Source organism: Papilio xuthus, unplaced genomic scaffold (genome assembly GCF_000836235.2).
Source record: "Papilio xuthus unplaced genomic scaffold, Pxut_1.1 DF827680.1, whole genome shotgun sequence".
In the NCBI taxonomy this organism is placed as follows: Eukaryota; Metazoa; Arthropoda; class Insecta; order Lepidoptera; family Papilionidae; genus Papilio; species Papilio xuthus.
Genome location: NW_013530969.1, coordinates 1,451,341 through 1,465,152, shown reverse-complemented (window position 1 = coordinate 1,465,152; position 13,812 = coordinate 1,451,341). Strand labels below are relative to the sequence as shown.

Genomic DNA, 13,812 nt, shown 5'->3' with positions numbered 1-13,812 from the left:
AAGCATAAGGCGTTGATATGGATTTCTTTGTTTTTCACCCTAAGCGCAAAGCATAGGTTATCCCAGTGTAATGGTGTGCGGCGCGTTTTCCATGATTCACTTGTGAAACTTTCTAACCCTGTGCCGGAGTGCGGCGGCAGGGAGGGGCGCGCGGGTGCCAGAGCGAGGGTACCGACCTCATTGCCCATTGCCACTCCTCCCGCCGAGGCGGCAGGCCATTTTTATTAAAAACACTTCCGTGTAACATCGCGCACCGATTTTTTTCGTCCTTCGTTCGCTCCTCGAAACTTTTGGACTTTGAAAGTTTTTTTTTTAATATTGGTGAAAAATAAAATTGAGTTAAGGCCAGACTTTGATGTTTTGTCTTTTTGAGTGATTTTATTAAGTGAATAATTTTGCAGATTTTGAAAAAAAAAATAGAAAATATAAGTGCATCTAGCGAACTATTTTCCTTGCGGAGTCGTGCGCATTCGGTTGCGAAAAGTGGCGGAGTTCGTGTATCTCCGGCGGCGGGGCGAGGCGCGAGGTGCGAGGCACGGGTAGGGCGCAGCCACCCCGAGCGCAACAGAGACGGAGCACATGCTGACATGGCGACAACACCGATGGATTAATGTTTTTCACGTGGAAAACTCAACCCTTCAACGATTATTTAAAAGGTAGGCTTAGGCAAGGATAATAAAATCTTTTTCAGGAATGACTTAACTTTTCTAAGCTTGCGTTCCTCATTTTATCGCGTAGGGATGCTGCAGTGTAAAAGCATTAGGATGTAAAGACGTGTTCTCAAAGTCATCAATCAAAATCTAAATATTGTTACGCATTACTTTATCAACGGGTTCTGTAGTTATTTTATCAATTAAATTTGCTGTCACGAATGGCACCCCGTATTGCAAATACTACTCGACTCATGAAATCACGTTTATCTCATATCGAGTCATGTTTCCCGAACGCATTAGACAAATATAAACATACATAATAATGTGAGTCATGTGGATAATAGTTTATACGGGTGTGATCTCGGTAAGCGTTGACGAATGCGAATCAATAAATTTGAATAAATCAATATTGGGACGTGCACCCTGCGCTGGATATATCCGCTGCCGCCATTTCGATGATGACGGCGTATTTTTTGTGCGAGATATTCGAGTCTCGGCGCGGTGGCGCGGTGGCGCGTTGGCGCGGTGGAGCGAGGAGCGAGGAGCGAGCGAGGCGCGGGCGCGAGGCGGCGTATGGCGTATGGCGGCGCGGGGTTGCGCCGCGGCCCGCGCCCGTCGCCCGTCAGTCGTCGGGTGAGCGGGGTGCGACGTAAACGCGGACTCGGACTATGGCGGAAGGGCTGTTCCTCGCTCCCATAAAAGGGTCGAGTTGATTGTTGTGCAGTACGTGTGGTACGTTATAATGTTTGTGCAGTGATATAATTATTCTCAAACCGTCGTTATCAACACGTATCGGCCGAATTAATGCGGATAACGTAGGTAATAATGCCATTGTGATGACGTAATGTAACGCGCTCGACTGGGTGCGTAGTAATAATTCGAGCGCTCGTTTATGCCGCGATAACGTTTGTGGTCAGCACCTGTGGATGTGAAGCGAGATTTAAATGTTTTTATATATGTTAAATATGTTTCGCCGTTCCAATAGGAGTCTTATAGGAATTTATATAAGCGATGCTGTGAATTTTATGTAATGAAACGTTTTATTAGTAGTACAAAAATAAAAAGTGTTCGGGTGCGGAGTATGCAGTTCGATATTTGCGCAGGGTTTGTTTGCATATAGATACTTTGGCTTACACGTAGAATGTTTTCCTACTGCAGTGCGCTCCGCGATGCACAGACTCGCCACCCGCCGCTAGAGGCGCCCTCGATTTTTTAACCTTGATTGAATCTACTAGGTATCTCCGTACCGGATCATTCATAACAAACCAGTTAAAGTCATAATATTCTTTTACTATCTATACCTTCAAATTAAACAAACAGTTTTTTGAATTATTATGACAAAAAATTTATTGTTTTTTCAACCGACTTAAAGCTTCCGCATATTTTACATAATAATTGCTAGGGAATGTCAGGCGCTGATGTTTACTTAACAAGATTCCTATGCTGATCTTAATTACGATAGATTATTTTCTTGTTTTTTCATATTTCAATTAAATTTCCACAATTGAATTACGACTATATTAGGTAAATGCAATATGAAAGTAAATAGAATTGTCAAACGTATGCATAATACTTTATTTCCAAGCGAACGCACCAATGAAAGATTCATTATTTGTTTAGAGAATACGACTAAGACATCCGCGCGTTGATATTTTCTGTCATACGTGGCTTGGATTTGTAAATAATTGATATACGTAAATCATTCGACTTTTGTTATTTAAAAATGTATTTTATCCTGTTGCAGGTTCCCCTGCGCCCGTCAAACAAAATGCACTAGCACTACGAAACATGCAATTTTAAAAATGGCTTCTAAGTAAACATTATCCATTGTTAAAGTTTTGTTATATTGTTCATGGAACAAGAGAGAATACTTATGTATACATCATTGATATTGTTAAACCATTAGATTTTAAGCCTGAACTGGTGGAAATAATATCTTGCAAAGGATAATAAAAAGCAAAGATGGCTACACAAAGATTCTGCTTGAGATGGAACAACCACCAGTCGAACATGCTGTCGGTGTTCGACCAGTTGCTGCACGCGGAGACCTTCACCGATGTAACGCTGGCGGTTGACGGCCAGCTGCTCAAAGCACACAAGATGGTCCTTTCCGCCTGCAGCCCCTACTTCCAAGCTCTCTTCGTAAATCATCAAGAGAAACATCCCATCGTTATATTGAAAGACGTTCCTTACTCGGATATGAAGAGTTTATTAGATTTCATGTACCGCGGAGAGGTAAGCGTCGATCAGGAACGTCTGACGGCCTTTCTGAAGGTGGCCGAAAGCCTGAGGATAAAGGGGCTGACCGAGGTGAACGAGGAGAAGTGCGACATTCCCGCGCTCACCAACTCGCTGATCCAGCAACAGGGTGGCGGCAACGCGCACACGCCGCCACCGCAGCTGCACAGAATTCATCCGTACATGCATCAGAAGCGGCCGGCGGCCGGCATGCCCAGTGGCGGCGCGCCCCCCAACCTGTTAATGCCTTTATTGGGCAACGCCCTAATGCAACCGAAAAGGAAACGAGGTCGGCCGAGAAAGCTGAGCGGTAGTTCTAGCGATGCGCTGAACACGGCGGCGAGCCCGCCCGGTGAGTTCGTGCCGGAGTCGGCATCGCACGCGCCCGCGCACCGGGACCGCGCCGGCGACCAGTTGATCAGGGGCTCGCCGGAGATGCTTGAAGTCAAGATGTCCATGGAAGGGTTCGGCGCCGAGGAGGGAGCCACGTCGTGCGGGGAGGAGGCGGGCGAGGCGCTCATGATCGACGAGGGCGACGATGCCCACTCCAACGAGGCACCCACCTCCGGCAAGGACTCCGAGTCTGCAGGTACGTGTCCACACATAATCGTACTAGCTCATATCAGATTTCTGTTATCCTAGTAGTTACATTTTATTATTTAAAAATACAAAATTCAAATTATTGTAATTTTTTGTTAACAATTAGTAAATACGAAGAAAAGAAAATAGGAACCCCGTGAATATTTTAATTTCGCTTGTCTTTTGTAAATACGTTATAATTTTCCTTTCCATTGACCTAACACCGTTTTTTGATTTTGTATAAAACGTTTAAAAACATAAGAGAAAAGCTAATGGGATATAAGCTTTGATGTTAGGATTTGTATTAAGTGAAAAAGTGAAGTGTATTATTGACTACCTATTTATTTATTTAAAGTTTATTTTGAAGGGGTAAGTGATAATCTATCAAATTATTATTGACGTATTCGTTCTCGATAAATGCTTATTTCTTCTACGAGTCATCAGTTTAACTATTGCTTGCTTTTCTGCTTTCGGGGAGAGCTATTAGAGGAATGGCCAGGGGCGATTTCGGTGTGGTAATGGTTTGGATAACATAATTTCACTCTATTAACTTCTTAAACATATATATAATACACAAGAAACGGGAAAACGAACAAGGCTTATTCCCAATAGCTTTCCTTCATTCAAAGCATCATTGGAAATATTCTAGTTTACGAACATCCTAATTTTATTTTTTGTCCGCGCACGTAACCTCACCCACTATAATATTTCCAAAAATCATTACATTAAATACGGTTTATTAGCGATTTCATCGAGGAGATAAGAAATTCAATTATACTATTTCAGATATTGAAAAAACAAAAGAGGATTCCTTAAACCACAATCCGACGAATGGACCGACACTTAAAGTAGAAAATGGATCCATAAAGCAGGAGCCCGTCTCAGAGTCCGCCGACGAATACAACGAGCCCATCGAATACAAATACAATCCGGAAAGAAGCCGCGAAAACTCAAACTCGCAGGAAGGTCCCATAAAAGACATAGAAGACAAAACCAGACAAGGTCGTAATCTAAAGCCAAAGAATAGTAAAAAACTGCTACCCCAAATGTCCAAATTTAGAGCTCGAAACTTATTCAGTCAGCTCTCCGGTCTTTCCAATTTGAATCCAGCACTTAATAGTTTTGATAAATTTCCACCCGAAACGGTATTGATGCCAGCATTGGCGACACAGTTGTTCGCAGCTGAACTTGAACAGGGCAACCTGAACTTGCCAGCTAACGAAATATCCGATTTATCGCAAACTAACTGGGAACATCGCATTTTCCCTTCCCCTATTAGGAAAAATAACATAGGTAACGTTGGCAGCTATCACGAGGAGACCAATGAATCCGTAAGGGACTATTGCATTAAGGAAGGTGAGAATGTTTTTCGTTGCAAAATTTGCGCGAGGGTGTACACCCACATCAGTAACTTTTGCCGGCACTACGTCACGTCCCACAAGAAGGACGTCAAAGTGTTCCCTTGCCCCATTTGCTTCAAAGAGTTCACTCGCAAGGACAATATGATCGCTCACCTCAAAATAATACACAAAAATCAACCGAACGCCAGCGAGCAAATGGCGAAACAGGAGTCTTAATTCCATAAACACTTATATTCGGCTACTTAAATTCTTTTGGAAGTAAAACAGATCTGATTTACGAAGTAGGATTGTTTTTAAGTAATAGAATTCTATTTAAATGTAGCAGCTATAGTAGATTAAAATTGATTAGGCGTTCGAGCTCTAAATTTCACGAATGTATCAATAAGTTTTGTTGATATTTAATGAATACGTCGTTTTGTTGTTATATTTATGTATTTATATAATTATGTTTGTTCCATTTGTTTCTTAGAGTGCTTGACCTCGGGAGATGTTTACGATGAATTCTATGATTTACTTGTTATTTTGCACTCACTTGTTACTTAATTTTATTACTTACAAAAATTTCAGGGTACAAATATACTTACTCATGGTGATTTTATCGAGCGTAGTCTGTTCGGATTACATGCAATTCTCATTGAACTGAATTAGTTAGTATAGGATTAGGAGTTATTTTACGAGTATACCAATGGCGCGGCCTTTTTGTAAAACTATACTTAATATTATACGCTAATGGTGTAAGGACGTTGAAGATATACTATTGAAGAGGCTAAAGAATTTACAAAAAGGTGATACGAGTTGTTGGTACGATACGTCAGCGCCATTACGTAGTGGTGTGGAATGCATTTTCATTTAACTTGCCTTACTAGTGATCTTAGATGTTAATAATAACTTCTCCGAAGTAAAACTCAACACGGGCTATGATAATTTCTAGGTTTTTTTTTTGTTAAGATTAATTTAAAATATTTTATCAATGTTAATATACTTGAATATAGGATATTACAAAATACGATTATAAACATATTTATATTGTAATCATCATCAGCTCACTATACGTCCCCATCGAGGGGCTCGGAGCCTACCCTAAGTTAGGGGTAGCACGCTGGCCCAATGCGGGTTGGTTGACTTCACATATATATTGTAATAACAATTAAACAATTATTCATTATAAATCTCAGTAAATATAATAAAGTAGATTAGAATCAGTTCCTCATTAAGTACATTGACAGTTTTACAGCTCTGAATAAGCTAAAAATATTTAACTAATCCTCTTACTTACCCATCAGAGTGATGTGCAAATCATATATTTATTTATTAATAGAAAAAGAAATATATATTCTATATTAAATCTGAGTTTCTGTCAAAGACAATATAATAGAGAAAATATATTAGAAAAAATCACAATATAAGGGACAAAACATATAAAATATTGTAATTTTTTTTTTGTTTCATTAAAAATACATATTTTTCCTGGGATAAAATCGAGAGAGATATTGCAATATTTGATAGGATACCACATTGTGTTACGTGATTGAGGGAGGTGCTTTGAAAAAATAAATATCTTATTACTGGAACCATGAGATGATTTTGTAAATTCTATTTTAGTAAACAAAACGCCTTGATAGTAAGGATATGTACTTATAAAATGTTTTATTTATAGCAAATGTAGTCTTCCAAGTCTAATATTATAGTATCACGTTATTTAATAATCTGTTAGATCCTTGTTATGACAAAGTTCTATTTCAAATTAGTACAACATAAATATGTTGATCCAATATGTAAATGTTTCCAACATAGGTAGAGTCCAGGGAACGCTTGCCTATTAGTGTGCCTTTACTTGTAATAAGTTAAATCACTATGACTACTAGTTGACTAAGAAATTCAAAGAATATTATGTATAATTATTTATTTTCATTATTCAGAGTTTACAAATCTACTTTAAGATGCTTCCTTAGGTATATAGTAACCTTTAGGCCCGCGTAGTTAAATATAACAATTAATATACGTAAGAATATCATCTCATGTTTCCCTTTTTCTTGGAAATTCGAGACGAACTGTAAATTAACTAAACAAAAATATATAAGATTTGTAGGCCATCGAGGCCGAAAAATCTAAATGAAGACTGTAAAAAAAAATTATAAAAAAAACGAATTTATTGTACCTACCTTTCATAAAATTTATATGAAATTTATCTCGAAATTCGTTGGGTACTTAAAAATGGAGGGAAAATATTTTTAATTTAAAGGTGAGGCTATGAAGGAAAGAGAAAGAGGATAATAATAGTCAATTTAGCCAGTGCCTAAGCGTACGTTTTTAGGAAATTGAAGACCTTATAATCAATCTTTAATTCCGATACAATAATGTATCCGGTGTTCCTTTAATTTGTAGATGGCTATAACAGTTTATTTATAATACTTCAGAGTTATAATAAAACAAATAACATTATTTATTATTGTTAAAAGCTATATCATCGATTGGTGCTAAATTAAACTTAAGAAAAATGTCACATTTGATGTGACATAAAAAATATATTGTCCCTAATATATATAACATTATATATTGTTTGTTGAATTGTTATTTTAAATAAATATCTAAGTTTCCATTTCTATAAAGGGAATGTACAAGATGGAAATTAATTTGCAGTTCAAACTTACAAAGCTATAAAACTGGGAAAAAATTCATATGTAAAATACAGAGTTAAATATTATAAATAGAAAATTCATTATATGTAGATTATATAATATTGTTGGCTCTTCACAGATATTTATTTATTGTTTATAGCTAGTGTACTACACATTTTCAGTGTTACTATTATCAGAATTTCTTAACTATTTAAATAAATAATAAATATATATATTTTTCTTCAGGATAATATCTGTATGACATATTAGAGCGATGTTTAAATATTGATTTTATGAATCGTTATTCGATTTCTCTTTTCAATAAGTAAATTAGAAAATGTAGTGCTAAAGAGTTTGAAAAAGGGTTATAGAATTTTAAAAAACAATCTTTAGATGCTATTAATTGTAGATACAATAGAATATTGATTTGTTAAGCAATTCGAGAATTAAATGGGGCCAATTTTGTGCCCGAGTTGATAAAGTTTATTCCATAATTAATATATTAAAAAAAAAAACATTTCTAGTGTCAATGATTGTTCGGAAAATATTTTGATTCAAATAATCAGGTTAATGAAATATTGTCTTATACAAAATATTAAATGGAAAAATGTATTTAAGTCGTCCAACAAGCGTCAATAGCCTAATGGTTAAGGGTACGGTATGTCCGATCACTAGGTCGGGGGTTCGAATCTTGCTATTCAACTATTATCGTAAACCATGTCAACCACAAGCATAAAGCTTAGTTGGAATGGTACATGAAATATTAGCAAATTGAAATAAATCTGCTACAATATTAATTACAAAAAAATTGTCCTTAAATCACAGAAAATTGTATACACAGACATGTGACATTATTTTTCAAAATATTTTCCGGACACTATTACAAAACAGTTGTACTAAAAAGTTATTTAAAATGAACTGCCTTATCTAATCTCATTTAAATCTTGCCGTAAATTATATCAGAATTCAATATAAAAAGAAACAGGCAGTAAATTTTAATTAACTTGTAGAAAAATCGGCTCATTGCCTCAATGTAGATTAAATATAATCAATGCATTGAAATTTTACCTCTCATATGTAAATCGCAAAACAAATAGTTGTATTAAAATTTATTTATCTTCACATAAAAATGGATGGATACATTTATAGTCTTTAACCAAATGTTTGAATTCATATATTTATTGGACGCACTTAGCCAATAGCAAACGCAATAGATGGAACGGAAAATAGTATGGTTATATAGAATATTTGTTCATAAAAACTTCATCGGTATAAAATAAGGTGTTAATTACTATTTTTAGAATCTTTAAAGAGAATAATAAAAGTTACAACAAAACTAGACAATCTTTTAAATTCATGTTATAATGTTATGTTTCAATTTTAATTATTATTTTATTTTTACCTCTCTTTGTTTGTTTTTTATCTTATAACGTCATATGTCCGCCGTTTAAGAATTTGGCGTATGTGAGCCAAAAACAATATTTAATTTTATGACTTAATAGTTTTTTTTAAAGATATATTTTCAGCATTGTCGTAGCAATAAAATTGTCTAGATATATATAACACAACATATATACTACGTATACTTTCGTTTGTCAAAACTTCGATTGAAATATGCACGAAACAATTGTACAAAATATATTTTAAAACTGATCATTCTTAAAAAAAAAACATTTTTTGTACATGTGTCTTGGCAATATAAACACAAGGTTGAGATTGATGGAAACCTCCTTACATCGAAGTATCACATTTGATTGTTTTCAATGTTCTAAGGTGGTTATATAAATGTCACTGGTGATAAAAGCAACGACGATGCTATTTTGATTTTATAAAAAAAAATATATTATAATATAACATACGTTTTAATTGTTAAAGTAGCAAAGTAACAACACGGGTTATTAGTAAAGATTAGAATAAGTATTTATAATATAATTTAGATATAAATTGTGTTGTTAACAATGGAGTGAATTTTCTAAAGTGTAGAAAATGTGTAGTCAGGAAGAGATGACTGAACAGGTAGGTAAGACTACCCACGTGTCGTAGCGGTGTGGTTAGAGCTAGATTATGTTTATCAATATGCTTTCTATGTTGCTCAAAATGACGCTATGCGAGAACAAAGTATTTTTGGTTCAGTACAAATTATTGCTTTTGTGATTTTTATTTTACTATTAAAGTTTTTTTTTCTTTGTTACGATCTGTAGATTATGAGGCTTTATATCTTTTAAAATTCTTGTTAATTGTTTTGATTTCTGTTTTTTTTCCTCTACTTATGATATGTTTACTTATAAATTTCTTGTTATGTTTTAACTATGTTTCGGAATGCAGCTACAATTTTTTTCAACTTAACAACCCACCTGTTGTGATCTTAAGAAGCTAAGAGAGCTATGTTATTTTTAATCACGTACCTAAAATAGGTACTGCCGAACTTGCCGAAATAGTTCCAAATGCAATCACTTGAGTCCTATTATTTAACATAGTTAGAAACTTCTTTTTTGTTACAATTTTTTTTTATTTATTATTTAGCATTACGTTTATTTTTAAATAGTTTAATTAAGACGTTTGACTTTGCAGCAGTTTGACATATTATAAATATACATTTGTTTAATGTTCACTGCCTAGATTTTTTTTAATAGTAAATTAGATTGCACAACAGAACATGCAATGTAGTGAATGAAATTGTTTCTTCTTTTCAATTCGATATTTTGTGTTTCCTTAGTTTTATATATTTTATTTTAGGATTCATTACATGGATGGATTTGTTTCTCAGCATCAATGATTTTTTTTTGTATAAAGTGAATGTCCTTGGTGCTATTGTTACATACTTTATGTATGTATGTCTTACGTATACAAACGTTTGACCCATGTAGACGGCCGGGCGACAGGTTCATCCATGAAGTAGTTCCATCATTTTTTTCCTTCTTTGTCATGGTGTAGTAAATTTCCTCATTCACTTTGAACAAATAAATATTATTATATTTTCGTCTTTTGTTTTTTTTTACCCATTTTGTCTATTTAGATTAAAATTTTTATTTTATTTTAAAGTAGATGCCAAAATGTACGTATCACTTAGAAAGCTATTTATGTTAAAGTTGCGTAAAAAACCTCAATACAGCATTCCTTAACTGATTTCAGGACGTGGCACACCCGATATCGACAGTAAAGATTTGAAATACGCACAATCTCCAGTACACGATGGACACGGAAAGATACGGATAAATCCAGCAACACAGCACGCATCGACATCCACAGAATACCAGAACGATTCAATAAACAACAATACGTTACAATCAGGCGGCAGTCAGATGCAACGGCCGGTGGCAAGGAGAAGGTTACGGAGGAGAGCAAATTCTGCTTCCAATGATCCAGCAGAACAGCTCACAGAAATGTCCGTCCGAGGTCTAAATTTGTTTCGATACGCATCAGTGAACGAAGGGGTGTATCAGTGCATTGAATGCGCCAAAGAGAACATCCAGAAGACGTTCAAAAACAAGTATTCATTCCAGCGGCACGCGTTTCTTTACCACGAGGGTCAGCAGCGGAAAGTTTTCCCCTGCCCTGTGTGTTGTAAGGAATTCTCGAGGCCTGATAAGATGAAAAACCACATGAAGACGACGCACGATTGCTACGTTCCTAAGGATTGTGTATATCCATCGAACGCATTCTTTATGATGCCGGGGATAGAGGGTCAGCTGCCGCCCGGGATTAAGCTGGAGGCCATTGGATCCGCCTCTCCCCGGGGCTCGACGCCCTCGCATTCGTCTCCCGATCCTACGCAAGTTTGAAATGAGCATTTCACAAATGCCGCCTTTCCAAGTTCAAATCTGAGAGGTCCTATATGAAGTGCCTTCGTGTTATATAAAGTTATTTATATAATAAGCGCTGACATCTTCGGAAATTATTCTATTTAGTTACATGTACAGTGTGGTACGATATATTTACACAAATATTTTATCCTCTTTCCAAGAGAGAGTTTGCGTGTTAGGGATTATTTAGCAGATGCCAGAGTTCATGGTATAAAAATCAGTATATTAGATGTTTTAAAGACTATTTTCTTTCTAATAAGTTTTCTATATAGGTTTAAGAAATTCGTGAATTTGATAGACATAATATTTGTTCTATTTTTGGATTAAAATTTTGTACGTACACATTTTATCGTACGCGACATATTATTTCCAATGATACTGTTATGCATTTAAAATCTAATATCTGTTACATAGAGTTCATGTTAAACTTTTTTTTTTGATGAGTATGGTTGTGCAAATAATAGACAATAAATATGCAATACAATAATGGAGGCCAGTTACGCAGTTCTCGCAGCGTTAGAAATTTAATGTTATACTAAAAGAAAGGAAGTCTTTAGTGATAGGTGTTGTCAATATTTTAAAGTGCCTTCCATTTACACAATTTTATACATTGTTTTTGAGTCTAGAGACATTTTAATAATACAGTCAATTTCATAAAGAATTAATTCTAATAAATAATTTAATAATTACGGACCAAAAATACTTATAAATTATCAAAAAACTATCAGGTTCCATTATGTCCCCTTTTGGTGTTGTTATTTCCGAGATTTCCGTAAAATTGCAACACTGGAACAAATTAGAAAAACATGTCATCTCTCTTATTCTCTTTGAATATAAAGAGATGACTATATTTTAATACAGTTGTCAGCAATAACCCACAATAACTCCGACCAAAGACTTAAATTAACTTTCGTCTTTGTATTCTAAATGGGGAGATAATCCTATTCTTCGTTTTTCGTTGGCCGTATGATACATAATAAAATTGTGCTGCGAAAATTTCGCTTGCACACGTATAATCTATAAGTATAGTTATAATATGTTAAATTTTAACCGTCTGTTCTAATTAAAGACTTTAACTTAGATTTTTAAATATACGATTTATTAGTGAGTCTGTTAATATATGTACCTATATATTCTTTATATATAAAAAGATGTTATTCGTTAGATATATCTGAATGGTTACGTAAAATATAATAGTGCCATAGCACATTTGTTCGTATTAATGAATGTTTCCAACAAATAAATCTACATAATATAGTTATAGTTTTAACAATGTTCTAGCGCGAGCTAGGACAGAGAAACGACAATCAGCAGTTCTTCCATTGATAAGGGATATGTTTGTTAGTTAGTTAATGTTAACTAAACTCCGTGTTAGTTTTAAGTTCGAGTTTAACAAATCTCCATTAAGGAGTAAGTTTGAAGTTTTGGAAAAATTTAATTGGCGAGCAATTTATTTTTTAGTGTTGAAATATAATTGTAGATTGTAATAACTACTTAAAAATATAATTGGTTATATAATTCGAATTAATTTACGTGTTTGAAGTTTGAACGCACAAATAAGGTCTTCGTTAAGTTTCTATAGGGTTGAGTTTTGTAAATAGCGTAAGGGTGTAATACTTGAATTATTTTTAGATTTAATATAACCATTAAGGTATTAACAATTGCAGTGTGATTTATTTAGATATACGGCGCCAGTCTGTCGCACAAATTTACATTTCGTAAATAAACCTCTTTGGTACACGGAGATACGTTCATAATTTCTCATTTCTTTTTTTTAATTCAACTTATTTTAATTTTCACTATTTTTTATCTGCATTCTAACGATGAGATACAGCTGTGAATTGTGTTTATTTTCTCCTTTTTTTTGTAGTATTTTATTTTGTGATATTAGTGCTAACTAAGTTAGCGTTTCATATGTTCATTGTTAAATCATTATAATTATTTCTTTTCCTTTCTAACCACACGCTGCAAGGCAGCTTATTTAAAATTATAGGTTTTATATATTTGAAAGAATTCACATGAGTATTATAGATTATAAACATCGTTTTTTTTCGGCTCTAACTAAATTGATAGATTCACACATTTAGAACATATTTTTTTTTAGACTTTAAAAAACATATCTTTTAATATTTAAGTTTTTCAGTTTATTTTTTAATATTTTAAAAGTATTTTACTGACATTAACGAGTTTAATTATTTGCCTTCTCTTTTAAATTGAGACTAAATAACTAATGAGAAAAAAAAAATAGTTTATCGGTCAATAAGCATCGCTTTGTTTTGACATAATTGATATAAATTTTATAAAATATGTTACAAACTATAGTACATATTATTTTTGATGTATATTTTCTATTTTAAACATATAATAAAACAGATTGAATTCAATAATCCTTCACAATTAAGCAAGTATGTGCAATGTTTTATTTAACTGTTGTTTATTTTTCTATATTCTATAATAAATATAATAGATAACTAAAAGTAAAAACAGATCAAATGATATTTATGTGCTGTAATTCACATTTTACATTATTCCAGCCAATATATCGAATCCAGCGCTAGAC

The 13,812-nt window shown here is 34.1% G+C and overlaps 1 protein-coding gene across 5 annotated transcripts; it reads left to right on the top strand.

The window, feature by feature from the left end:
- Window positions 1-285: 285 nt before the first annotated feature.
- Window positions 286-11,894, top strand: LOC106117187 (zinc finger and BTB domain-containing protein ttk). Of its 5 annotated transcripts, none has more exons than XM_013311350.1 (3): window positions 286-656; window positions 2,398-3,480; window positions 4,257-5,910. In XM_013311350.1, exons 2-3 carry the CDS (start codon window positions 2,616-2,618, stop codon window positions 5,045-5,047), a joined length of 1,656 nt encoding a protein of 551 aa, XP_013166804.1. In that variant the 5' UTR covers window positions 286-656; window positions 2,398-2,615; the 3' UTR covers window positions 5,048-5,910. The 5 variants fall into 5 exon arrangements, with proteins under 5 accessions (XP_013166804.1, XP_013166802.1, XP_013166803.1 ...); XM_013311348.1 differs by lacking the exon at window positions 286-656 and adding an exon at window positions 1,222-1,385; XM_013311349.1 differs by lacking the exon at window positions 286-656 and adding an exon at window positions 1,222-1,468.
- The last annotated feature ends 1,918 nt before the right edge of the window (window positions 11,895-13,812 follow it).